The sequence below is a fragment of the Pisolithus orientalis genome (genome assembly GCF_024613125.1).
Source record: "Pisolithus orientalis strain OTSU chromosome Unknown F5J12scaffold_1, whole genome shotgun sequence".
Taxonomy (NCBI): Eukaryota; Fungi; Basidiomycota; class Agaricomycetes; order Boletales; family Pisolithaceae; genus Pisolithus; species Pisolithus orientalis.
Window position 1 is genome coordinate 359,657 of NW_026260782.1, and position 24,487 is coordinate 384,143.

General features: G+C 52.0%; 7 protein-coding genes across 7 annotated transcripts; 3 read left to right on the plus strand and 4 right to left on the minus strand.

The window, feature by feature from the left end:
- Positions 1–3,055: 3,055 nt before the first annotated feature.
- F5J12DRAFT_789953 (cytochrome b5-like heme/steroid binding domain-containing protein) lies at positions 3,056–4,136 on the plus strand. Its single transcript, XM_051743805.1, has 6 exons — positions 3,056–3,251; positions 3,307–3,335; positions 3,390–3,426; positions 3,486–3,583; positions 3,640–3,710; positions 3,767–4,136. Exons 1-6 carry the CDS (start codon positions 3,089–3,091, stop codon positions 3,831–3,833), a joined length of 465 nt encoding a protein of 154 aa, XP_051605383.1. The 5' UTR covers positions 3,056–3,088; the 3' UTR covers positions 3,834–4,136.
- Positions 4,137–4,187: 51 nt separating this feature from the next.
- Positions 4,188–5,496, minus strand: F5J12DRAFT_4713 (mitochondrion protein). The gene is made up of 7 exons (XM_051739591.1): positions 5,339–5,496; positions 5,056–5,291; positions 4,795–4,971; positions 4,693–4,714; positions 4,529–4,633; positions 4,437–4,463; positions 4,188–4,373 (listed from the first exon to the last, which is right to left on the minus strand). The coding sequence occupies exons 1-7, from the start codon at positions 5,345–5,347 to the stop codon at positions 4,335–4,337; spliced, it is 615 nt and encodes a 204-aa protein (XP_051605384.1). The 5' UTR covers positions 5,348–5,496; the 3' UTR covers positions 4,188–4,334.
- Position 5,497: 1 nt separating this feature from the next.
- Positions 5,498–8,459, minus strand: F5J12DRAFT_789962 (uncharacterized protein). Its single transcript, XM_051743806.1, has 3 exons — positions 7,729–8,459; positions 7,237–7,674; positions 5,498–7,184 (listed from the first exon to the last, which is right to left on the minus strand). Exons 1-3 carry the CDS (start codon positions 8,156–8,158, stop codon positions 5,647–5,649), a joined length of 2,406 nt encoding a protein of 801 aa, XP_051605385.1. The 5' UTR covers positions 8,159–8,459; the 3' UTR covers positions 5,498–5,646.
- Positions 8,460–9,206: 747 nt separating this feature from the next.
- On the plus strand, positions 9,207–13,490 carry F5J12DRAFT_886771 (uncharacterized protein; the record flags this gene model as incomplete). The annotated part of the gene is made up of 13 exons (XM_051747157.1): positions 9,207–9,519; positions 9,573–9,658; positions 9,740–9,865; positions 9,917–10,363; positions 10,413–10,531; positions 10,586–10,791; positions 10,842–11,090; positions 11,138–11,691; positions 11,741–11,767; positions 11,817–12,348; positions 12,398–12,683; positions 12,732–12,954; positions 13,020–13,490. The coding sequence occupies 13 exons, from the start codon at positions 9,207–9,209 to the stop codon at positions 13,488–13,490; spliced, it is 3,639 nt and encodes a 1,212-aa protein (XP_051605386.1).
- Positions 13,491–13,641: 151 nt separating this feature from the next.
- On the minus strand, positions 13,642–17,110 carry F5J12DRAFT_4896 (uncharacterized protein). The gene is made up of 7 exons (XM_051739671.1): positions 16,527–17,110; positions 16,304–16,464; positions 16,237–16,248; positions 16,057–16,184; positions 15,600–15,976; positions 15,451–15,540; positions 13,642–15,389 (listed from the first exon to the last, which is right to left on the minus strand). Exons 1-7 carry the CDS (start codon positions 16,878–16,880, stop codon positions 13,794–13,796), a joined length of 2,718 nt encoding a protein of 905 aa, XP_051605387.1. The 5' UTR covers positions 16,881–17,110; the 3' UTR covers positions 13,642–13,793.
- On the minus strand, positions 17,108–21,023 carry F5J12DRAFT_4857 (uncharacterized protein). The gene is made up of 6 exons (XM_051739654.1): positions 20,336–21,023; positions 18,482–20,279; positions 18,257–18,432; positions 18,095–18,209; positions 17,822–18,045; positions 17,108–17,773 (listed from the first exon to the last, which is right to left on the minus strand). Exons 1-6 carry the CDS (start codon positions 20,699–20,701, stop codon positions 17,342–17,344), a joined length of 3,111 nt encoding a protein of 1,036 aa, XP_051605388.1. The 5' UTR covers positions 20,702–21,023; the 3' UTR covers positions 17,108–17,341.
- Positions 21,024–22,059: 1,036 nt separating this feature from the next.
- On the plus strand, positions 22,060–23,544 carry F5J12DRAFT_711069 (S-adenosyl-L-methionine-dependent methyltransferase; the record flags this gene model as incomplete). The annotated part of the gene is made up of 10 exons (XM_051740681.1): positions 22,060–22,296; positions 22,351–22,462; positions 22,516–22,554; positions 22,609–22,722; positions 22,780–22,867; positions 22,913–22,980; positions 23,046–23,193; positions 23,244–23,296; positions 23,351–23,406; positions 23,464–23,544. 10 exons carry the CDS (start codon positions 22,060–22,062, stop codon positions 23,542–23,544), a joined length of 996 nt encoding a protein of 331 aa, XP_051605389.1.
- Between the last annotated feature and the right edge of the window lie 943 nt (positions 23,545–24,487).

A 24,487-nucleotide genomic window follows, 5' to 3' on the forward strand; every position in this document is an offset into this window, starting at 1 on the left:
CCATGGCTGGCACATTGGGCTTGGCGAACGAGAAGGCAGGAGCTTTGGGTGCTTCTGTGGTTAGGGTGGTAGTTCCAGATGAAGGCTGGGTTTGAGTCGGTGCAAGGAACGAGAAGGACGGGGTCGTTGGGAGAGCAGATGTCGCAGCAGAAGAGGAAGGTGCAGTAGTCTTCGATAAGAAATTTGATAGGGAGGTGGAGGTGGAGGGCGTCGTAGCCGCCGTGGGCACAGTAGTGGTCGATGGTTGCGCCGGAGGTGCAAAGGAGAAGGAAGGGGTAGACGAAGGGACTGCACTTGTGCTGAGTTGGGGAACACTTGGAATCGCAGGTGTAGCACTTGGCAACACGGAGAAACCAGACGTGGTAGCCGTGCCGGGAGCAGAGGTGGTTCCTTCGGTCTTGGCGGCAGAAGGTGGCTGAAAGGAGATTGAAGGTGCAGACTTGACTTCAGTCATCAGCGGCTTTCCTTCCACTGGCGAGGGTGAGGCAGGAGTTAAAGTAATAGCAGGAACTGTCAGGGTCTGTGCACACGAGCCGGGAGCAATTGTACTTGTTGGCACCTCGCTGCTCTTCATAGCTTCACTCTTCTTCTGCTCCTGCATTTTGGCGCGTATTTTAGCCATAGCCTCCGCTTCACGGTCTTGTTTTTCCCACTTCGAGAATCCACGGAAACCGGGTCGCGTAGGGCTCTCGGTGGCACCCACCAGGTGAGGAGATACAGAAGCACTGGGTGAACCAATGCGGCGACTTAGATTTGGTTGACTCTGAGATTGTTGGAAAGGATTTATCCGCATGGTAGTATTGGCTGTGAGAGATTGACGGAACGGACGGCGAGAGACAGGGCTGCTAGTGACAGAATCCCACAAAAGATCTTTACCCTTCTTCGAAGGTGATTCAGGGGGATGAGGAGATGCAGATTCCGTCGAAGGTCGCACATCCTGCGGAACGACATCCTGTCGCTCTTCTGCTTGCTTGTACTGCTCCTCTGTCATCCATGTTTCAACGTAGATTTCGAGAGCCGCAGCGCGGTCCGGATGCTGAGAGTCCTCAGGCTGCGAAGTTCCACGTCAGTAGGAGTAATCTCATAACACGGCTATAACATACCATGTGGTATTTATTCCGAGCCTTCTTAACCAAAGCAAGGCGTAGTCGCTCTCCTTTGTCGCCGACCTTGTACCGGACATCACCTGCTTCCCATTCTTCACCGATCTTACGACCACCACAGAGAGGGTCCTTGGATACCCGAGCATCCTCCACAGAGGTATCCATCTTGGTTTCGTCAGACGTAGCTCTCTTCCCCTTCCTCTTCTTTGATGTGCGCTGACTATCCCTCTTCAGGCTCTCCGTAACAGCACCTTCACCTTCACTCTCAGGGAACTCCATCTCCCGATCTCTCTTCTTCCCCCTGGGATGTGTTTCTGATTTCCGCTTAGACACTGATCGACGTTTCCGATGGCGGTTTGGTTTCTCAGTGTGAACGTCATCTTCATCGTCGGCGCCAAACGTGGATCCGGCTTCTGCACGGTCACGTTTCTTGCCACGAGGTATGGATGGCAACTCGGCAAATTCATCATCAAGATCCTCCATAATTTCATCGACGGGTTCGTCGGCCTCGTGTCCATATGATTGACCATTGAGAGAGACACGAGACGAAGACGCCACAGGCTGGGACCGTGAGCCGGTATATTGAGTGTACCAATCTGCTTCCTCGTCTCCGTCAATAAGGTCTTCGCCATCTATGCGTGTCTTTTTCATGTAACCGTCCGGCTCATCATCGCTTTCAGCAGCATACGACCGCTTCCGAGGGGCTTCTGCAGCATCGTGGTCGATGTGGTGAACCTTCCTGCTAATGCGTCTGGAAGCAGGCCTTCTGATCGGGGGGAGGGCTCCACGAGCTGGTTCGGGTAGTTGACGAGAGTGGCGGGTATTGGGGTTGTATCGTTCCGCAAAATTCGGTGGGTCAACGTCCGGGCGCTTGAAGTCCTGCACCTGTGCGCGTTTTGCTATGCCGGGAAATTTCTGGAAAGGCGATGGTCCACGCGCATCTTGATACCCCATGATGAATACAAAGTGTGATCAGATCAGCCACGTTTGTCTCGCAAATTGGCTTCTGCCAAGGCTTACCGGTTGATTCGGGCAGCCGTCTCCTGAGCTGATGCTCACCATGTGACGCACCCACTAGTGGAATGCGATGCTGACTGTCACCAGGCTGGAGATTGTCCGATCCCGATGGGACATGACTTGCGAGACTGTTACGTCCCCTGGCCTCGCGTTCTGTGCGCGCACGGTTGGCTGCTGCGTAGGCAACTGCAAAAGGTCGACAGTCTGAGTCGGGAATGCCGTGTTTTCTGCGCATCGCTCTGGAAGGAGAGTCCTGTAAGCAGGTAGGAAGACGGTCAAAGATGTCAACTAAAACATACTTTCTGTAGCTGAGGTCGCGATTTCTTCGAATGTATTCACGAAGGTGTACGAAGGTCGCCCATGCTAATAAACCAAGAAAGACGGCCGCTGCACCCTTGAAAGCGGCCAAGCATTGTATTAGCATTCCAAAGAGATCATTTTGTGGTTTTTGTAGTAAAGGGCCGCCGAGAATGTCGGCCTGCTCGTCGTTGAGGGCCATATTGTTGGTGGGAATGACGAGTCGAGGGCGACCGTGGGCAGTGCGACACCAGGTTGGAAAGACTTGGCGGTGCATCGGGCCATGAACTATTCGAGCGGAGTTTGGTTGTTGTATATATTGTTTCAACTTCCGACGCACAACAACACTTGCCTGTTCAACGTTCTTTCAAGCTGAAGTTGTGTTGATCTGAGGCTCGCTTTTGTGTCGCTGTTGTGATCATCATCCTGTTGGATAGCTCCACTCGCCTTTGCCTAGGGACACAGCTCAGAAGTGCTTTCGTTTCTTACTGGTGCAAGTGGGAGATCGACCGACGCTTGGTCCACGCTTGAATGTCCAATACTTTTGTATTATATTCCGTGGTCATTCGAGTACTAAACCTTGCGGACATGCTCCCGTGTAATAAAATATACTGTTTTCCTGGCCAGACATTGTGATCAACTTGTGAAACCGTGTTAGAGCCCGCCGCTTGATGGTGGGAATCTGGGCTAGTGACCAGTGGTTTTTATACCCCCCTCTGTTTTTCGCTCGCTTCCCGAATTTTCTCTCCTCCTCCATGGTCAAGGTTATTACCCTCGAAGAGTTCCAGGCTCACAATACCAGGGACTCTCTCTACGTCCTTGTCCACGAAAAGGGTGTGTATAGGCCTTAACGTGATTTTGCCGCTCACGCCATATGTTGCCTCGGTAGTGTACGATGTCACAAAGTTCATCGACGAGGTACAACTGTGTCTACTGGCTACCTGTATATAACTGCTCACAGGCGGAATCTAGCATCCGGGAGGTGACGAGGTCATTCTAACCGAGGCTGGTGCGTCGCGCGCTCATCGAAGAAATTCCGAGTCCAACGTTGCTGACGTGTCAACTTAGGCAAGGACGCAACGGACGCCTTCGAGGACGTCGGTCATTCCGATGAGGCCCGTGAGCTACTACCGGGCATGCTCATTGGCGAGTTGGACAAGGACGGTGTAAGCCCCCTTAACCCCTCTTCTACAGCTCCTTTCCAAACGTGATGCTTTGACAGTTGCTCAAACTCAAGTCGCCCAAACCTGCACCCATCCCAGTAGTTCACGACGCAGTTGAAAAGGGATCCAAGTATGCATTCCTGTCTCCCCGGTGTTGTCAATTATCTTACAACCCGTCTTCCGTAGCATGATGTACTTCCTTCCATTGGGGTTGCTGGGAGCCTACTTTGCATGGCGTCTCTACGGTGCATAGGGGTGCAATGAACTACGGCTCGTCCTGGTTTTGTTTATGATATTATTCAATCTACCCTTCCCTGCACTTGCTCGTGCTGCTCTAACATACCTCAAACCCTCCCGGTATACATGGAAACTTCTTTCATTCAATTGTTCCGTCGACCAGGCAGTGCACTCTATGTGCCTGTACCATTAGACTGAATGACGAGTGTTAATCCGGAATATAAGACATGAACCCTGCTTGAAAACTAAGGCGCAGGGTACGAATAGAACTGTGGCCAATGAAATGTATTGCATTACTACAAGTCACTTTCAATGGAAGAAAGCGAGTGCAAGACTGATCATAGCATTTCCAGTCATCCAAGGAATCATGATCGTTGCACTGTACACGAAATACATTTATCCTGCCACATTCTACAGCTGATACCACGATACATTACAGTACACTACAACACGCTAAGCCATGATAGGGATCCGGTGAGACTTGATCCGAAACCAAGTCTCAGGTTTGGCTTGGTCTTCATATCACAGCTCTGACTTTGCGCTGCTGATCATCCAACTGTGTAGCAACCGGTGTCAGAAACGCAATCCTGAATGGTTGGAACGTCCAACAAGCACTTACCACGTCTTCCCAGGAATGATCGCCGCGCTATCATACATCATTCACATCGAAACACAATCAGCTCTCCATACGAGATGATAAATCTGTCTTACCTTGCGCATCTGCGCCGCTTTAGCATGCTGAGAGTGGGTTAATGCACCGGTGGCAATAATAACTCCTAAAGTTAGCCCCTGGGCCCACACGCGCGCCTGAACCACCTGAGACACCACCCAGATAAGCATCAAAGATAAGTTCCAATTTAGGATCTTTCACGTACCTTGTGTCGAACGGGAAGATGCCTACCCGACCGCACCGCCAAGTGGCAAGCAAGTCGAAACAGTTAATGAGGCATTCCACAGAGAAGAAGAGGTGGGCATACGGGTCACGCATGATGATCGCCCCTGAAACTGCCATAGCAAGGGCCCAGCTTCCAACGACGTAGCTCAACTGGTGTCGAGCTGTCCAGTCTGCGAACTTGTCTTTCACACTGAGAGAGTCCCACCGGAGGCGCTCCTCATGCGCACGGCGCTCGACAGCGTACTTATCTTTACTGTCCCTGCCGACGGTACATGTCAAACAAGGACGATCAACGGGTGGACACGAGACGCAACCAGCATCAAGGGAATTGATGTGGACATACCAGTGCGAACGCTCGTAATCAATCATACGATGTTCTGCTCTGATCGCAGTCGTTGGAAGAATTATAATGATGGCAGCCAGTGTCTTGAGTTGCAATGGCAGCGAACGAAAGTACGGCCATTGGCGGTTCAAGATGTAGAAACTTGGGAGGGTTACCGCTGCGCCCATGACGGTGCCCTCAACGGCACCCCTAATTGCTGCTCCCTCCGCATCGAGTGCGTTATCAAAACGTCGCATCTGAAAAACTAGGTGGGCCTGCTTTGGCTGAAGGAGCTTTTCCTTACCTCCATCATCACTTCTGTTGGGATAAAAGCAAGACCGACGCTTAAGTGCTTCGAACTAAGTTGGATATACAACTTTGCGGTCAGACCAGCCTATGACGTCACAACCTCCTGTCCCACTACACGAGCAATGAGATATCATTATCCAAGGACTAACTACATACATGCGTATTTGTACCTACGTGCTAAGACTAAATGGCATGAACAACAGAATTATCCACTTTTTTGCACTGACGTATCACTCCGTATGACCCACGAGAGCAAGGATGGAAATAGGGTGATATAGGACGAAGAAAAACGAACAACGGTACTCAAAAATGGTCGACCGTGAACGTCCATTTCCCTTCCTTGATGTCGAAGCTTTCAAATTGTGTGTCCTTCATCGACTTTAAACGCTTCAAGTGCTTCACGTGTCTTGGATCCTTTTCGTCCTTGATTGGCTCTCTCGTTGCCTTGTCCAATGACCAGCATCGCACAAGCACTATGCGAGCGCGCACATTCAATCCAGACCCAGGAGTGGGTTTGTCTGCGTCATCACCATCTGGGTACACGCAACACTCCTTGTCGTCAAACCGAACAAGTTCCCCGAGGAGTGCCCCGAGTTTCGGCAATCCCGTGAGGTCGACGGGATCCAAGAAGTGAATCTCTCCGAAGTCAACCCGGCCGACCATCAGATCTTTGAAAGAGAGTAGCTGGTCATATGACGAATTCTTCAGTGTTTCCAGATCTGGCTTCACCCAGTAGTCACCGTGTTGGAGTGGTGCAGGCCCACTGTTCGGTGCTGCTTTGCCCTTTCCTGTTGGCGACGGCTGACCCAGGATGACAGTGCTGGTATGAGCAGTGAAGCGATTGGGAGCTTTTGAAGATGCCTCCTTCGGTGGAGAGGAAGCAGCGGCGGATGCAACTTCCTTCTCCCGCGCAACTTCTGTCTGTCGTGCAGCTTGGCTAAGTGCAGGACTGAAGGTTACCCTCCCAGGGCTTCCGCGACCTGACTTGCTAAACAGATCTGCAGGTTCCACTTTCTTGTCTAAAATCAACTTCTTCACGCTTTGTCTTGCACCACTTCCCAACGCCGGACTTGCGCTACGCAGGAATGCATCCGCCGCCGTAGAGGTGCGAAGAGCACTCTGGCAGTCGACCCGGCTCAGCGACAAGGAACCTGTCTTCCCGTTGGTCAGCGACAGGGAGAGAGGGCTTGTTCCGTTTTCTGTTGCACTAAACCCGCGCAATTTCGATGCAGCAGGCGTGTACCCCAGCTGGATTCGAGGTACCGGCGAGCGTATAGGCATGTCCATAAAGAAGCCAGGTTTCTTTTTTGGTTTTGATTCAATGGTGACAGCCCTCGGGCCCGGAGGAAGCATAGAGAATATGGGTAGATTGCTGGCAATGGGCTCAGCGATAGACGCTGTGAACGTGCCCTGCGCGTTCGGAGCTGTGGTCGACGGAGCCAGGGTGCTCGTGTTTCCAAATAACGAGGTGCCAAGACTGCCAGTAGAAGTAGAAGTGTTGATGGCTGGAGCAGTTGGCTTGGGTTGGCCAAATAGAGAAGTACCAAAGCCACCTGTACCCGTAGTTGGCTGGTTCGTTGTGCTTTGTCCCAGCGGCTGGCCAAAGGTACCAGTGTGTTGAGCGCCTGTACCGGTAGCCGCTGTGCCTATTTGTCCAAAAGTGGTACCACCACCGAACAGACCAGTGCCCGTCGTTGTCGCAGGTTTGGCGGCACCAAAGAGACCACCGGTCTGTGCAGGTTGTTGTCCTTGGGTTTGAGTGTTTCCAAACAAGCTGGTACCAGTACCTGCGGTATTACCCCAGAGGCCACCGGACGGTTGAGTAGGAGTAGTGCCGAATACTGTTGCAGGATATAAAGCGACAAAACTAAAACTATTCAAAACACTACTTACAACCACCACTTTGAGGTTGTTGCTGATTTGGCTGCACTTGCCCGAAAGGATTGGTGCCAGGGGTGCTCCCTGTAGTCCCGAACAGCCCGGTAGTTGGTTGTGATTGCTGGCCCGGTTGCTGTGGCTGAGCCTGCTGCTGGTTTCCAAACAAACTAAAGCCGGTCCCCGTCGTACCTGTTGTCTGGGCGGGCTGGCCAAATATCGATGGTTTTGCAGCAGTTGCAACTCCTGCCAGAGGAAGGTGTTGGTTTACACCCGCACATATTGCCTTGTGAAACTTACCGAACCCGCCGAACGTCGTACTAGGTTGATTCTGTTGTGGTTGTTGCGGCTGCTGCTGCTGGGGCTGACCAAACAGACCCGTAGTTGTACCAGTTGCTGGCTGGGTTCCAGGTTGACCAAATACGCCAGTGCCTGTTGTACCGAACGAACTTCCAGCTGCACAAACCATCTAGTTAACCAAAAACAATTATCCATACGTGGTGCACTTACTTGTCCCTAACCCAAAGCCAGTTGTGGGCTTGTTTTGCCCAAACCCTCCACCGCCACCGAAGATACCGCCGCCTGTGTTTGGTTGTTGTTGGGTTTGTTGTCCGAATGCCCCAAATGCGGATGGCTGCTGCTGCTGCGGTTGTTGAGGCTGTTGTTGAGGCTGACCGAAAGCAGATGTGCCACCGAAAAGACCAGTTCCAGTACCACCGCCAGGCTGGCTTGGCTGGCCGAACCCACCAAAAGTACCTGTTCCGGCTTGCTGTGAAGTGCCAGTCCCAAAAGCACCAGTCGTGCCACCACCAAAAATGGACGAAGTAGCAGGTTGCTGAGTGGTTGCACCGAATATGCTGGTCGGTTGAGCGGCGGGTGTTCCGAAGGATGTTTGGCCGAATGCTCCCGCTGTTTTTCGGCCCTGCTGATAGTCTTGCATGCGCAACTCCTAGGATGTATAGTGAGATGATCGGGGATGAACAAACTAAGACTGTGTAAAACGCACCTCTAATGATGTACCCCGGTAAGCTGGCATTGCGGTGATGGTCTGGTACTGGAGAGTAACGGAACTCGAAGGGTCTTTCTCACTGTAGACATTGTACGGTGGCGAAGCGGTGCCAGTGGTGACTGCTGTTGCTACTGCACCATCCTGACCAGTGGCTGTTGGCGACAGCGGCAATGAGTTTGACTCGGATACAGCACTAGTATTCAGCTCACCTGGCGTTGTTCCGAAAGCAGTCGATGGGGATTTGTTTTGACCAAAGAGCCCTCCACCAGCGCCGAATGCGCCACCAGTGTTGGTGGATCCGAAGATACCCGTGCCCGTTGCGGGGGCCGTAGTGGTAGAACCGAAGGTACTTGTGCCATTACCGAACGCAGTTGAACCACCACCAAATGCACCAAAGCCCGCTGTAGGCTTGGGAGCACCGAAGGCAGAGGTTGCCGTTGTGGGTTGTGTCGTGTTTTGGCCAAATCCGCCTGTAAAGAGATGGTTAGATGGGAGGAACAAAGATCATGGCGAACGCACCGAACGTAGATGTGCCAGTGCTAGGGGCCCCTAGGTTCCCGAACATTGGGTTTGCTGCCTGCGGCTGCTGGGGTTGTCCAAAGGCACCGGGTGAGCTAAAAGCTGTTTCAGAATGATTTATAGGTTCAAATGGGAGTCAGACTCGTGAAAGTTTATGGCTTGTGCTTACCTCCTCCGGTCCCGAAGGTACTTGGTTGGCCAAAAGGTGAACCTTGCGGCTGCTGTGGCTGTTGCTGCTGCTGCTGGTTCTGCTGCTGGTTTGACCACAACGACTGGACTGGATTCGTCCCAAACATTGTTGCAGTCGTCCTCGTCGTTGCAGGCGTTCTCAACGATGGCAACAGGTTGACAAAGCGCGGACCTTTAATTTTCAAACACCGACATTGCGTGTATTAGGAAGGTGGGTCTCACGGCTATACGGCAGTACCGCAAAATTTCGAGTGTATGGTGTGGACGAGAGATGCCAGACATGCAGGAGGAGTGTTCAGAGAGACCAAAGCGAAAACCAACGTTTAATACCCTCGAACGCGAAGAGAAATTCAGGCATCCTCCACAAAACGCGTCGACGTACCCGATTTTCAACGAGTTCGTCACACCGCACATAGAATCCTTCAATGCACTTTTCGACGACTCTGGGTTGCCCAAGGGGGATGGTAACGGTCGGGGGTTACTGTCACTAGGTTTAAAGGAGATTGGAGAACGTGTCGTATTTGATGGGAATGGGCAGGTGGGCACAGAGAGCGGTCAGACTGGCTGGGGTAACCGCATGAGCTGTGAGTGAATGTATATTCCAGAACGAGCCTCAGTTTATGCAGCGGATCGTCAGTGTGGATTGAAGAAGTGTCAATAGCACCCCCGAGGTTGCCAGATCGTGACACTTGGAGTACGGAACGAAAAGTGTTCCCGTCCGAGGTGTGTCCTCCTTGCGTGCACCGATTCACTCCACTGCACACTGAGCACGAACTTATATAAGTTGATCTGACACACTTGCAGGCTCGCGAGCGTTTAACCTCATATAGGGGTCGAATGCAAGCCAAAGTCTGCTGGAGGATCAATGGTGAAGATGGTGTAGAACAGAGCCTGACACGCGATTGCGGCTTGGTGCCCATCATGGTCAGAGTACGTGCGGTGCTCCCTCCAGTGTGGTTCATGATCGATTGAGCTTCATAGTCCGTACGCTGTAATCTTCGTAACCTCTCCTCCGCAGAGCTCGTACGAAGACACGAAGAACCGGAAGAATTTGGCGGATACTTCATTATCAACGGAAACGAGAGACTAATTCGGTACCTCATCCTGCCTCGCAGAAACCACGTCATTTCCGTCATTCGCCCATCTTTCGTGAATCGAGGTCCTTCGTATACCCAACACGCGGTTCAGATTCGATGCGTTCGCCCTGACCAATCGAGCATAACAAATACCCTTCATTACCTCTCTAATGGCAGCGCAATGTTGCGATTTAGTTGGCGCAAGCAGGAATATGTTATTCCTATCATGCTTATACTGAAAGCCCTCATTGGTGCATCTGATCAGGAAATATTTGAACACGTCATGATGCAAGACTATGAAGATACATTCCTGACTGACCGCGTAGAACTTCTTTTGCGCAGTTTCGAAAAGGTACGACCTACATACGGGTGAACGATGTCTGGAGTACTTGGGCGACAAGTTTCGTGTAGTACTCGGGGTGCCAGAAGATTGGAACAACCGAGCGATTGGGGCATGGTTGATTCAAAAAATGGTCTTGGTTCACGTTGAAGAACCGCGCGACAAATTTCGTCTGCTGGTGTAGGTGCCTAACCTTTGCTCTTTTTGGTTGTCCACTAACAAAGTTCCACCAAGATTCATGTTACGGAAGCTATACAGCCTACTGTCTGGATCGTCCTGCGCAGACAACCCGGATTCGCCACAACACCAAGAAGTTCTCCTTCCAGGCTACCTGTATAGCATGATTATCAAAGAACGCCTAGAGGAGGCACTCAATCAAGTTCGCAATCAAATAACCATTGACGTACGGAGGGCCGAACCTCCGCCGGACTTCTTTGACAGTCAGTGTCTGCTGTCCATTCATGGAAGACAACGTGTCATGGTTTTACAGAACGATACATCCAGAAAGTGATCAACAAAGTTAACTGGGAGATTGGTGCAAAAATGTCCAATTTTCTGGCAACTGGAAACCTTGTTTCTTCCTCCGGTCTCGACTTACAACAAGCCTCAGGTTTCACGATTGTTGCGGAGAAGCTCAACTGGCTGCGGTATATAAGTCATTTTCGATGTATTCACAGGGGTGCATTTTTCGCGGAATTAAAAACGACAACTGTCCGGAAACTCCTTCCTGAAGCATGGGGTATGCGCTCGAGCCATTCGAGATGTGTCGTGCTGACATTTTGCAAGGTTTCCTGTGCCCCGTGCACACCCCTGATGGTACTCCTTGTGGTCTGCTCAACCATCTTTCGCGGTCGTGCCGCATCGTTACGGCTCCCCGAGCGGTCGCTCACATCCCGTCCCTACTGCTCGCTCACGGCATGTCACAACCATTCTCATCCTCGATCGACGGTCGCAAGAACTTATGCGTCCAACTTGACGGGCGCGTTATCGGTTGGGCCCGACCGGGATTGGCTAAGCAGCTTGCTGAGGGCTTGCGAATATGGAAGACCGAAGGACTACACAGGATACCCCTTGACCTCGAGATCGGTTTCGTACCCGAGAGCAAGGGAGGCCAGCACCCCGGACTGTTCTTATTCTCAACTCCAGCAAGGATGATGCGTCCGGTGAAGTTGCTTGCTAACGGGAGGGACGACCTGGTGGGACCCTTCGAACAAGTCTACCTGAATATAGCTGTGAAACCAGGTGAAGTTGAGATGGGCGTTTCTACACATGTGGAACATGCACCTACAAATTTCCTTTCCATCCTTGCCAATTTGACGCCTTTTTCTGATTTCAACCAAGTGAGTAGTGGCCCTCGTCAGTACAAACATATCTAAACCATTGTAACAGAGTCCACGTAACATCTACCAATGTCAGGTAAATCATCCGGGCAACCTTTCAGACAGCTTCCTGACTATTTCACAAGATGGGTAAACAAACTATGGGGACACCATCAACCACGTTACAGCATCGGACCGATAACAAGCTTTACCATCTCCAGACTGGACAAACCCCAGTGGTTCGACCTCGTCTGCATGATACATATGGTATGGACGCATTCCCGAATGGAACGAACGCAATTGTTGCAGTTATTTCCTATACGGGGTATGATATGGAGGATGCCATGATCCTTAACAAATCTGCTCATGAACGTGGATTTGCGTACGGTACAGTCTACAAATCCGAGGTGATAGACTTACAGGAAATGCGTGGAGCGTCGAAATCCTCATCGGCACCGACCCTGCATTTTGGATTAGGGGATGACATCCACACTGAGGCAGGCGATCGACAACACACCTGCATGGGTTTCTTGGACACGGACGGGCTTCCCAGTATTGGGGTCAAACTGGAGGCTGGAGACCCCATTGCCGCCTACGTCGATGACACCACGGGTCGAACTAGATTCGTCAAGTACAAAAGCGACGAGGCTGGTATTGTGGATAAGGTTCGGCTGCTCGGTATGTATTTCTTTCTTCCTTTCGTGTAAGATGATGGATGGTGCCGCAGGCTCAGATGCAGGGGACACCGAGCTCCAAAAACTTCAAGTAACCTTGCGAATCACGCGCTCTCCCGTCATCGGAGACAAGTTCTCTTCCCGTCATGGCCAGAAAGGGGTCTGCTCCCAAAAGTGGCCTGCAGTCGACATGCCATTCTCCGAGAGCGGGATGCAACCAGACGTCATCATCAACCCGCATGCTTTCCCTAGTCGAATGACCATCGGAATGTTGGTAGAGAGCATGGCTGGCAAAGCCGGTGCAATGCATGGGCTAGCTCAGGATGCCACCCCATTCGAGTACGCCCCCCTGCTGCCGTCATCCACATGGTACTGATCTTGCCCTAGATTCTCGGAGGAAGATACGGCAATCGATTACTTTGGCGAGCAGCTCGTGGCCGCAGGATTTAATTACTATGGTAACGAGCCGATGTATTCTGGCATCACTGGCCAAGAATTCGCGGCGGATATCTACATCGGTGTCGTCTACTACCAGCGACTGCGTCACATGGTATTGGACAAGTTCCAAGTGCGAACGACGGGTCCAGTGGACCCGGTGACACGCCAACCTGTCAAGGCACGTATCTTCACGTGTCATCTCGCTGCCCACTGTTGACAGGCTTGATTTTTTCACAGGGTCGCAAACGTGCAGGAGGTATCCGTTTCGGAGAGATGGAACGCGATGCCCTCATAGCGCACGGCACGTCGTTCCTCTTGCAAGATAGGTTAATGAACTGTTCGGACTATTCCACGGCATGGGTGTGCCGGACATGTGGCAGTCTCATATCGCTGGGATACGACGACGTCAGTCTAGGTGAGGTTTTGTCGGGAGTTATAAGACCGTCGGGCCCTGGTGGCGAGTATTGCAGGGTTTGCCGCGCAGCTGCTGAACAAGATGATGAGAGGGCGAGACAAACGCTGGCGACAGGTCACAATCTAGACAGGGGTCCCCAGCCGGAGATATCTGTCGCGATACCGTCGTCCCATGTCTTGGGTTCGACGAAAAAAGGTGGCGATATGGAAGTGGTGGCAATCCCATACGTGTTCCGCTATCTCTGTGCCGAGTTGGCTGCCATGGGTATAGCAGTTTCGTTGGAGGTGCAGTAGGTTATGAACATACCTCGACCGCTTTGTTGTTACCACTATCATTTGCATACGTTGTTTGTTGCGTGCACCGCGAGCTTTCCCAACAGATGGTCGAATACATAACTCGCTGAAATTACAGCTGGAGATACCAGAGTGTACTGATATAGGGTGTGTTGGAAGCCTGAAACCTGCATAGCACTACTGTTGTAAGAGTAAGAATACGATAGATAGTAAATATGGATGAAGATCGAATGAACCTGCAACCAGAAATGTAGTAATCCTCAATAAGCAGGGGGGGTATCGAATCGGTTCTAGAGAGCGTAGCTATAGCTCGGCATGTCCGTTGGAAAAGGAAGTGGGGGCTCTAGTTCTAGTGTCGTATTCCACAGAACCATCACTGTCGCCCAAGAAAAGACCAACGAGCGTCTGCTCTATCATCGTGTTCAGCTCTCGCGTAGCAGGATCTGGGGGTGGCGCTGTAGCCAACGCCCGCAGTTCTGCAGGGTCAGAGACCAGCTTAGAGCGAACCAGGAACATATCGACGAGCAGCCGACACTCGTCGGCATTCATCGCATGCGCCAGCGCTCTGCGCATATCACGAGTCTGTTCGGCAAGTGATATAGGGATTACTGGAGCCGAAGATGAGCTCTGGGGAGGTGCTACAGCAACTTTGGTGGATTTAGAAGACACCCGGGGAGGAACGTGCGCTCGTGGTGCAAATTCCATCTGCATCGGGGAAGATGAAAGTGAGGGCGCTAAGGAGGCGGGTGCCGATGAAGGGACTGGAGACGTGGGCGCAACGCTGCCAACCCACCCCGGAGTTGATGACGACTGGTGGGGCGGTGGTTTTACATCATTGTCAAGAGCTGAGTCTGAAAGCCTTTCAGATACCGCAGCTGGCGAGTGGCAGAGCTCCTCCCCAGGAACAATGATAGGAATGGGAGGGACGGGCAGCTGCTCCTTGTTCGCCGCTGTGCCAGTTTCACGAGGTATGACTTTCCGCGAAGCAGATTGCGAACGCCGGCGCGCATTGGGAGTTTCCCGGTCTTCGGAACCACGATCTGACGAAGCCGCCGAAGAAGGACCAGGAGTGGGATACCGTGGAGGGATAGGTCGATTTGCAAGTGGACTTAGGTTGCTTGATGATTTGTTGTGAGGTACGACGACCTCTTGTATGCTCCCTTTCCGCGAGGACTTGCTCGACTGGCTTGAGCCGGAAAGTGTAATCCTCGATATCATCTTTTGCAAACGTCCCGACTTCTTTGGTGTAAGAGAGAGGAAGCTGTCGTTAGACGGTGATGGTGTCGCCAGAGGCTCTGGAGGGCCCTCAGCAAGAAAATCGATCAGATCCCTGGTATTTGTTGAGATTCCCTTATGTTTCTCTTGCGGCCGCGAAATCTTTCGCCCCGGGCTCACTGGAGTCTCTTCATCCGAGTAGCCCATCACATCGTCTAGATCAAGGGATTCTCTATTTCGACCGGGTCGCCTAACTGGTGCTTTCACAGCGTTCATATTGAGCTCTTTTGGAGGCGCCTTGGGTCTCGGTACAGACTCAGCAGCAGAACTTGGAGGCGTGGGGAGAACCGTTGATTCGGAGGGTTGCGTCTGCTTGGAAGAGGCAGCAAGGGGTTGTGCAACTAAAGAGTCGGAGGTAGACGCAGACCTGATCCTCATAAACGACGTAGGACGGTAACTCGCAGCAGCAACCCCAGCAGCGCTAAGTTGCCGAGGTCGTGATGTAGGAGGGTTTAAAGCCATGGCGTCTTCGTCGTCTTCAATGATAGACTCGACGGGCTGCAATGGTGACCTGGTGGAACGGGCTGATGGGGGGGCAGAGAGAGGTTCGGAAACGCTCGCTCTGTCGGTTTTAGTTAACCCTTTCTGACGTCCGGGGGGTCGCGATCTTTCCTTGTTTAGCACCTGTCAGATCAGACATCAGTCTCCTTGGGAAAATATTGGACACGTATAAGGATGGACGTACTTCCATCGTGCGAAGCCGATCGGGAGTAAGCGAAACTCTCACTGTTGAACCCGAACGCATCATGTCGTCGAACTCTTGCGAGCGAGTATCCTGGTGAGTTCCATAAGGTTAGCGACAAGGGACGACCCATGCAGTAAAGATGGGCTTACACTAAATGTGGTGGACACGGGAGACTTATCGGTGCTACTACGAATGGACTGCTTGGCATTGGCACTTGCGAAGGACTCTGACTTTTGGTGACCGTGTTCGCTTGCATGCGGCGATCCCTTGTTGTTAAAATTTTTGATACCCCGCGATTTGTCAAAGGATGACCGAGAAGATTGGTGATTGGCATTGACAATAATACTAGGAGGAATACCGGAAGAGTCCGATGACATGCGCTGACGGGGAGAACTGCGTGGGTCGTGTTTCCGGAATGATTCAGATGTTGGGGATGCAGCTCCCGTCAGCCTCTCGCGAGAGAAGGATTTGCTGAGGCTGCGTCTTCCATTCGGGAGTTTCGAGAGGGATTCGATTTCCTCGTAAACTGCAGGAGAGTGACGTGGCGAGTGAAGTATCACTGATCAGCTGAACGCCAAACAGCCCACAAAATTACATTTCACTGACTCTTCATGCTTTTAAAAAGGCCGTAAATTGTGTTGTCTTCGCAAAGCGCGACGAAGAGATCTTGCGAATTGGCTGTCGCGCGACTGCTGTCACGAGCCACGACGCGGCTAACGTTCGACAGGACATGTCTAAGCGAAAATTTTTCAGTAGCCAACTGTGGAAGCTAACAGTACGACATACTCGCAGATTGACCTAAAATAGTCTGTTTCAACACAACGTTGTGTGAGAGATACGTGATACTACTCACTCGATAATAGCAGTTAAATAGAGGGAAGCCGGAGCAAGGAGTGATTGCTTAGGAATGGAGGTCCCTTCAGTGTTCATGCGTTCCGTGAGACGAACTTCTGCATCTGGATCTTCATCCGTATCGCTCAGCGTTGAATAGGCTTCACACTTGAGACGGAGGAGCTGGACAGGAGCAACCGAATAAGTGTTAAGGGAAGTCTGCCGCAGCGGAGCGTCATGCTCACCTCGAATACCCATGGTAGGTTGAAGCTGCCATCATCCGGTACGACCTGAGATGAACCATTGCCCGAAGTCCCAGATGTACGATCCCAGTATGCCCGGAGTTCTAGTTCGGCTTCTAGGACAGCTTCTTTGCCTAGCGTTGTCGGCAGGATCCTGTGTAGACCAGCCCTTAGTTGGGCAGTATTTAGGGCGCGAGCAGCATCAAGAATATTGTAGAGAAGCTCGTCAAGGAGAGCATTGGTGGCATGGAGAGCGTCGTCTGCGAGCCTCGTCGGACGAACATCGGATAGAATGACATCTGCTGAACGCGCCGAGATGTAAGTGGGTGGTCCCAAGTAACCCACTTGGCTTGCCATTTCACTGTCACTGAGGCTCAGACGAGTTGGACAGGGTGGACGACGAGCGCGACGACGGCAACGGGAGTTTTGTACGATGATGATACACGTAACCGGGTAATACGCAGTGCTAAATGGCCTCCCAAGCGACGAATTGTCACCGGTGTGGACCACGTTTCAAGTGAAATCAAAAAATGTACCCGTCCCTGATACGGGCTGATCGAATTTCAACAAGCAACCAGTCCGATTTGCAATGAAAACAAAAGATACGATCGACGGTGTGAATGGGAGTGTGTCGTAAAGGCATTATGCACATGCTTCTATCAAATAAGCGCTCAGCCATCCAAGATCCCATAGCAAACTCCCACACATTGCATCCAATATACAACCGCGGTCATTGAGTCTCTCAGTCTCAGCTGATCAACCCCATCAGGAACACCTTTCAAAAGCTTAAAGAAACTGGCTGTTTGGCGGGGTCCTTGTCAAAATGTCAGCATCTTTGCCGGACTTTCTTTCTCAGCGGCATCTGCCGCAGGTGCTCGGCCCTGCCCCCCTGAGTCCACGGACATATGAATTACCGCAGCCTCTGCCTCTCGTCGATCCACGGCCGCCGGGGACTCCGACACCTTCAGGGATTCCGAAGAAACAGAGTCGTCACCTGGCGTGGCGACCACGCCCATTGCTCCTCCCCATAGCGTTAACCCACGCGCAACCGTTCGTGTCACCTCCGACGAGTGCAACTCGTCGAGTGGCGTAACGCGTGACGAACCAGCGGACAGGGGTAGCAGAAAATCGTATTCATCCCGGTTCGCGTCCGCCTTTGCTCCGCCTTTGTCGGCTGCAATACGACCGCGGATTGACACATTCTGCTTCTTCGTGTTCAACTGGACAGGACCAAATATATTCCAAAGTACCTAACGATAGCGTGAGCACCAAAGTTCAATATGTGGAATGCAACCTACCCAAGGACCGACGACAGCATGTCGATCGGCGCTGATTCGCGCTTTGTGTACGCGTCGGGGTACGACGCGATACGAGGGTAGTCGGGGTGGAAGACGTCCTACTGTGGCGGGGATGGCTGGCGGGTACGGCAGCCTAGGCGGCTGAGCGGGTGATTGTTGACCACCGTGTTCTCGGTCTTTATGGTTAAATGCTTCGGTCGAATCAAAGAAGGATTGATCACATCCTAGGAAGCTAGTCGGCGTCGGAACAAAATCTCGGAAAGCGATACCCACCTGCATAAGCACATGGTATGGGGAATATACCGTGAACCTTGAAATGCTCGTGGCGATCATCGTTTGTACGGAATTTCTTTCCGCATCCTTTCCACCGACATCGAAATGGCATTCGCTGCTGGCCCATCAGTCCAACCGCGAAAGACCGTCATGTCCTCGTACCTGCGGATCGTCTTGTCCGTGCTTCTCTAAGTGAGCAAACAAGTTCACTCCACAGTTGAGAACGGCATCACAGTCTCGCCATTTACAAGGCCTCTCAGCAAATCGACAGGTGCCGTCTTTGACCACTAACCGTTCATGCTCGATAAATTGAATTGTCTCAGGCTGACTATATTGGACTGCAATAAGTGAGCCACTAAATGGCTGAAGCGAAGAACGTTCCCGTACTTCTTGAGCGCGAGTCGCCCTCATCCGTAGTTTCCCCATCTGCCCGTGCAACTCCCTCTTTCCGCCTGGATCCCTTAATCTTCTTGACGTACCGGGGTGGAGGAGGAACAAGTACGTATGGACGTTTCTTTCGTTTCTTTTTCACCACGACTACGGATGAATCTGTGTCGATGGCTTCTCCGTCTTCGCGTTCAGTCGAGTATCGTTTACGCGACAGAGGTAGACTACCAGCATCATCAAGTACAAAGCCATCATCATCTGTATCAGGAGGTGGAGGGGCAGAAGACCGATCTGCCGTAAGAGAGGCAGGTGGGGATGGCAGGAACAGAGGCAACCCGCCAAGTGCGAGATTCTGGTCCTCGGTCGGTGAAGGTGACCTGAGTTTTTCAGAAGTTGACGGCCCAGCAACAGGCGCCACCTTCACGGTTTCGGCATCCGGTGGCGTAACATGCTCTGTTTCAGCACGCAATGAAGGCGGGGAAGCCATACGTATGTCTCCCGCTTGAGCATTGGCGAGGGGTTCTACATGGCGTTCTTCCAGATAGAGGTTCTGGAGTTGGTGAGTTGGGACCGGATGCTCAGTATTCAACCGAGAGTTGGAAGGTATTGGCGAGGGGACTTCAGGCGGGGTTTCGTGCGATACAGTAGCTGTCGGCCCCATTTCGTCCAATGTCAGATCAATTACCATTGGTGCGCCACTTAAAACCTGTGGCTTTTGGTCGTCCAGATGTGCTGGTTGGTCTGCGGACACTGACGGTACAGTGATATTGACTTGACCAGGTAGCTGCCGAGTGGGAGATGGAGCAGTAGTAGGCTGTAGCGGGGGTTGTGTCGCCATGACTGGTGGGGCGGTTGGACTTGGGATGACCAACGGGGTGACTGGCATCGTGATGACTGGCGGAGCAACCGGTGTCGTGATAGCCGGTGGGCCAGCTGGCATCGTGGTGACCGGTAGGGCAACTGGCGTGGTGATGGGCGACGGGGCAGCCGGCGTCGTGATGACCGGTGGGACAACTGGTGTCGTCATGACCGGCGGGGCAGCTGGCGTCGTGAGGACTGGTTGGGACTCTGTAGCGTGGTCCACGGCAAGTACTGCGTGGGAAGATGCCTGTTCGGCTGCCTGCTCATTTTCTTGACTACCTGTTAAAGTTGGTGGGAATTCTGCAGTGGGACCCCCCACCGGTCTAGGCGACGGAGCAGGTCGCCGGCTTGCTTCCTTGCTCTTCGCCACATTCTTTGCGTCAGAGGTAGGGACCGGTCGCCCAAGCGAACGCAAAATATCGAACGCCAGCCGCTTTTTATCTGCTTGCCGTGGTGTGCGGGCGGTTGGTTGGCGCAATTCCACCTGCAATTTAGGCGTAACGGGAAGATCTGTAGCAGGCACTCTCGCTGCCACCGAAGGTGAAGGGACCCTGGGAGCATGCAGCGGAATAGGAGCGGGTTCCTTGGGGATTGTGATATGGGGTACTGTCACGGGCTGGGAAGCAGGAGCCTGGGGCGCAGATCCATCGGTCTGTACTCCGGTTAAACCTGTCTGTACCGGTGATACACTCTCAGTGATATCCGTGGTAATAGATTCAGGTATTTGAGAAGTCAAGGCAGTGGTCGAAGGTCCCGACGCCGATGGTGATGTTGCACTCCGCGGCCGTAAATCTGGAGGTAAGTGCTGCAAGAACTCCGGAAAAACTGCCTTCCGCTGTTGCTCGGAAAGCGAACGAAGCGCGAGTTCAAACCAGTGCAGACCAACGCCTGCACGATGCAATTTCGTAACAAAGGTCGCGGTTTGTTCAGGACCAGACTGGTAGGTCTTGATCAGCATTGGAATCTCTATTGTAAGAACAAGTCCATCATCACCTGTACAGCCTGCTGGAAAGCACGAAGGAAACTCTCGCTCGCTTCTTGGGCTTGAGCTTGTGAACTTCTTGGATGCTGTTGCTGTTGCTGCGGGGCCGGTTGAGTTGCCGAGACAGACGGCAAGGTATGCTGCTGTGGTTTGTGGTGGTGCGCTCCAAGGTGTTGTACATTCTGTTGCAGAGGTGTTTCTGACCCCGCGGATGAAGGTGGCCGCGCTGTGATCTGAGATTGATGATGAACGGGCTGAGTAGGATGCGCTGCCCGAGGCTGAGCCAAAGAAGGAGCTGTGGGTGGTACCACAGTCGAAATCCGTTGGGCGGATCCAGGATGCTGAGCATAAACTGTTGGTTGGGGCTGAGCATGCATTCTCTGAGGTTGTGAAATGGCCTGTGTTGAGACAGCCGCTGCTGGGTAATGGCTAGTAGTAACACCAGCGAACCCCGTCGTCCCTGTTCTCTGGGCACTCCGGGTTTGTTCAGATCGTTGAGTCCCTGCAATACATGACGTAAGTTGCCAAGGGCTATTTGTTGAGACGCACCATAATGTTCACCGAGATTTTGCTGGTTAAACGCGGAGACAAGAGGATAACGTGCCGAATAGTCCGTCCTGTAATAAGGGGAGTGATGGCTGTAACCGTCGGCGTCTGGACGAAAATTGATTTGCCCCTGCCGCGCTGTGGGGGGTTGGTCGGGTTGAGTTGGCACATAGGGGTGATAGGAATATTGTGCAGGGTACGGAGGGCTGTATTGAGCCTGAGCAGCACACGAAGCAGATGATTGTTGCAGTGGAGGCTGAGGAGGCTGAAACTGTTGAGGGCGCTGGTATGCCTGTGGAGTCCGGTGATGGGTGGTTGGTTGTGCAGGTGGCTAGGAGAGTGCAGGTCAGTCAAATCGGTGTACGACGGGAAGACTGGATTTACCAGGGACGTCGAGGGGTGTTCCGGGACCTCAACGAGGGTAGCAGTGCTGGGGAGTATATTAGAATGGTTATCGGTGCCGGGATGACCACCAGTTTTCAATGCCAGGGGTCTAGCAACACCGCCCGTTAACACAGCGCAAACAATACACGAATCCCTCTCACAATTGACTCGAGCTTTGAAGTTTTTGAAGCATTTGCCTACCTTCAGTGAGTCGCGACGCGGACACGGAGAGAACCATTGACCACTTACTCAGCCTCGCGACCTTCCTGCACCCGTCGTTCTAGTTGATCCATCAGAAAGTTCTTGTGGGCCTGATCATTATTGACCTCCAATCTGCGGACGATATCCTTCATCTCCTTGATGCGCCTTAAGTTGGCCTGATACATTTCAGTGGGAATTAAGTCGGTAGGGTTGACCATTGAGGAGGCCGCTAACGCGACGGTCGTTCTTGAAGGATCATTTGACGAACTCCCTTGCGGTGCATTTTCCATTACCCTGCCTATCCAATGAAATGACTGCGACAACACAGCAGACTCTCGTGGGCTACCGGGTTTTCACTTGAGAGTCAGCTAAGAACTTGCGGGCACGTAAGACTGCTTTGACCGTAACGCCACTGTGACATCCAATGTGACATGTGACACCCTAGACACTATAGTCTATGGATGCTTTTCAATCATCATTCAAAGGTAGTCTACTGCTTGGAGTCTTGTCTAGTTTACATATTACTTAGCTTTGAACTTTAAGACCGAGGCGGTGTATGGGCGTGACACGATATGTTGCAGCCGCCTACTCTCCCACGACGGGTATGATTTCTACTTTCCTTTGGCGGAACGCATCCGCGTACGGCAGTCGGGTTGTTCGTAGGTTTGCCTCTCAGTCGTCGTCGTTTGAAACGCCACGGGTCGGGGTCTACAAAGTGTTTGATCGTGAGGCGAAACGATTGCAAAAAGATTTCGCCGCGAGGAGAGACGGAGGAGAACGGAGTAGGACCGTTGACTACCTCCGGGACGAAGTTGCAGAAAGATTGATGGAACGTTTCTTAGTGAGATCTTCTAAGCTCTCAGACGGATCCTTCGTGCATCTTAACGCGTCATAGGACATCAAGAGGAAATTTGATACCATCATCGACCTCGGATGTGGCCCTGGCCATTTTTCCAAGCTTTTAGAGCCTAACAAGACACGGAAGGTAGTAATGATCGATTCAAGCAGTTAGTATTGCGTGCATATGTGTTCTTCATGATTTCAGACCCAGGTAACACAGGAGCGTCATTATATCGTGACCCCGATGAAGAATTTGACGGTCGGTCTTCACACTTCAAGGTCGCCATACGTTTCACCAAAATTCATTGAAAAGTGGAAATCGAGCGCATACATGCGGACGAGGAGAGCCTTCTTAATATCCTTCCAAGACAATCTCAGGAGGCAGTGGTCTCCTGTCTCAGTCTCCACTGGATTAACGATCTCCCTGGTTCGGTAGTGGCGATTTCGTCGTAACGGACAATCTCATTTACCTGTTCTCTCCTAGGTGTGCTCGTACAAGTCAAGGAGGCTTTGAAGCCAGACGGTCTCTTCCTTGGCGCGATGTTTGGTGGCGACACCTTGTTTGAATTACGGTAGGTCTGTAGTGGGAACTAAGACTGTCAGCTTAAATACCTCAGGACGGCACTTCAGCTGGCAGAACTTGACCGTGAAGGAGGTATTTCTCCACATGTTTCACCTATGACAGGTCCGTACCGGTGAAATCACGACGAACTTGTTGTGTTGAACTATCGCTGAGTGACGACCGAACAGATACTAGGGATGTTTCAAATCTCCTTGGGCGAGCAGGGTTTACCCTATTGACGGTGGACACTGACGAAGTTCGTGTTGGATACCCCTCAATGTGGGAACTCCTAGAAGACCTGAAGCATATGGGCGAGGGAAATGCGATCTTTGGAAGGTGAACTTGACTAATGATAGGAGCTCGCCGGAGATTCACCATGATTGCAGGCGACACTTCATCCACCGCAACACTCTGGCAGCTGCGTCCGCTATCTACAAAGGTTGTGTGATGTCGTTCCATCGAGCCAGCATGCTGTGCTAATGAGATAACTTAGAAATGCATGGCACAGAAGATGGCACGGTACCTGCGACTTTCCAGGTAATATACATGGTGCGTTTCTGCGTAAATCGGTGTGGCCGACTGTCATACCTACCAATTGGTGTACAGATTGGGTGGAAGCCCTCTCCAACACAACGTCAACCTCTCGAGCGTGGAAGCGCAGAGATGAGTTTGAAGGATGTCCTTTGAACCTCCATCGCCGCCGCACAATTCTTGAGCAGAGAACTATCTTCACAGCTCAGCGAACAATTAGATTGCAGTTTGCACACGTGCGCACTTCTAGGCGCTGTCAAATACACCTTCGCGAAGTTTGATCAGGGATGGCTGACACTTTTCACATTCCCTTCTTGTCGTGTTCTGGTGGCTGCTCCAGGACTTCTGTAGAGAATAAAATAACTAAATTCATCACTCCAGAGACATGTGACCCTCCCGGCGCCTAGGCTTCCGACGAATCTCTCCAATTCAACGGTGTCCAATCGTATAACGTCGAACACTTCAGCAGTTGTACAGACACTAGTGCTAGTGGAGGTCTATGTCGGCATCCCTGGACCAACATAGCAAGAACGCACCCGAACGTCAAACAATTGCTTCGATGTGCGCAGCTAGCGCGTGTTTAGGCACTTCTGGCGCCTTCCTATTGCTACGCAGTCATATCACAACATCGACGTATTTTTACGACTTGCGTCGATTCCTTGTTTGATTAGTCAGGTGGGCAAACTGGTTCGTGCAGGCGGCGAGATGCATGCCATCTGCGTGGACGCCAGGCAAAGGCGTGTCTGGTGCAGTCGGCCTCCGTTATCTGTTCATCGTTTTCCGCTTGCATCGTACCGGAACCTCGGTCCTTGCTGCGTACAGTACACAAGACACAACGTTCCATAAAATCTGATAGTGTATGGTGCTTATAGAATGTGGATGCCATATACGCATACTGCGCACATGGAAACTCTAAAGCGCACTGCAACCGCCATGGTTTTCGACGTGTCTTCTTAACTCATCCCGTAATGATTTCACTTTGGGGACAACGGAGTCGTCTGTAATATGGCTTGAGCTGCACCAACGCAACACTGTGGTATGCGCGACGCCCCATCCTATCCCCGTTTTCTTTGGTGGCTGTTTCCAGTTAGCAGAAGGG

Coding starts and splice junctions, on each gene's coding strand:
- F5J12DRAFT_4896 (XM_051739671.1), bottom strand. CDS start 16,880: ATGGCAAGCCAAGTGGGTTACTTGGGACCACCCACTTACATCTCGGCG. Junction 16,465..16,526: donor ACCTACCATGGGTATTCGAG/GTGAGCATGACG, acceptor GCTCCTGTCCAG/CTCCTCCGTCTCAAGTGTGA. Junction 15,541..15,599: donor CCGTGTCCACCACATTTAGT/GTAAGCCCATCT, acceptor GGAACTCACCAG/GATACTCGCTCGCAAGAGTT.
- F5J12DRAFT_4713 (XM_051739591.1), bottom strand. Junction 4,972..5,055: donor GATTACGAGCGTTCGCACTG/GTATGTCCACAT, acceptor TACCGTCGGCAG/GGACAGTAAAGATAAGTACG. Junction 4,464..4,528: donor AAGCGGCGCAGATGCGCAAG/GTAAGACAGATT, acceptor GATGTATGATAG/CGCGGCGATCATTCCTGGGA.
- F5J12DRAFT_789953 (XM_051743805.1), top strand. CDS start 3,089: ATGGTGGGAATCTGGGCTAGTGACCAGTGGTTTTTATACCCCCCTCTG. Junction 3,584..3,639: donor GCGAGTTGGACAAGGACGGT/GTAAGCCCCCTT, acceptor ATGCTTTGACAG/TTGCTCAAACTCAAGTCGCC. Junction 3,711..3,766: donor GCAGTTGAAAAGGGATCCAA/GTATGCATTCCT, acceptor CGTCTTCCGTAG/CATGATGTACTTCCTTCCAT.
- F5J12DRAFT_4857 (XM_051739654.1), bottom strand. CDS start 20,701: ATGCATGCTCAGCCCCAACCAACAGTTTATGCTCAGCATCCTGGATCC. Junction 18,210..18,256: donor ACGGACAAGACGATCCGCAG/GTACGAGGACAT, acceptor ATGGGCCAGCAG/CGAATGCCATTTCGATGTCG. Junction 18,046..18,094: donor CATACCATGTGCTTATGCAG/GTGGGTATCGCT, acceptor CTAGCTTCCTAG/GATGTGATCAATCCTTCTTT.
- F5J12DRAFT_789962 (XM_051743806.1), bottom strand. CDS start 8,158: ATGCAAGACTATCAGCAGGGCCGAAAAACAGCGGGAGCATTCGGCCAA. Junction 7,675..7,728: donor TGGCTTTGGGTTAGGGACAA/GTAAGTGCACCA, acceptor TGGTTTGTGCAG/CTGGAAGTTCGTTCGGTACA. Junction 7,185..7,236: donor ACAACCTCAAAGTGGTGGTT/GTAAGTAGTGTT, acceptor ATCCTGCAACAG/TATTCGGCACTACTCCTACT.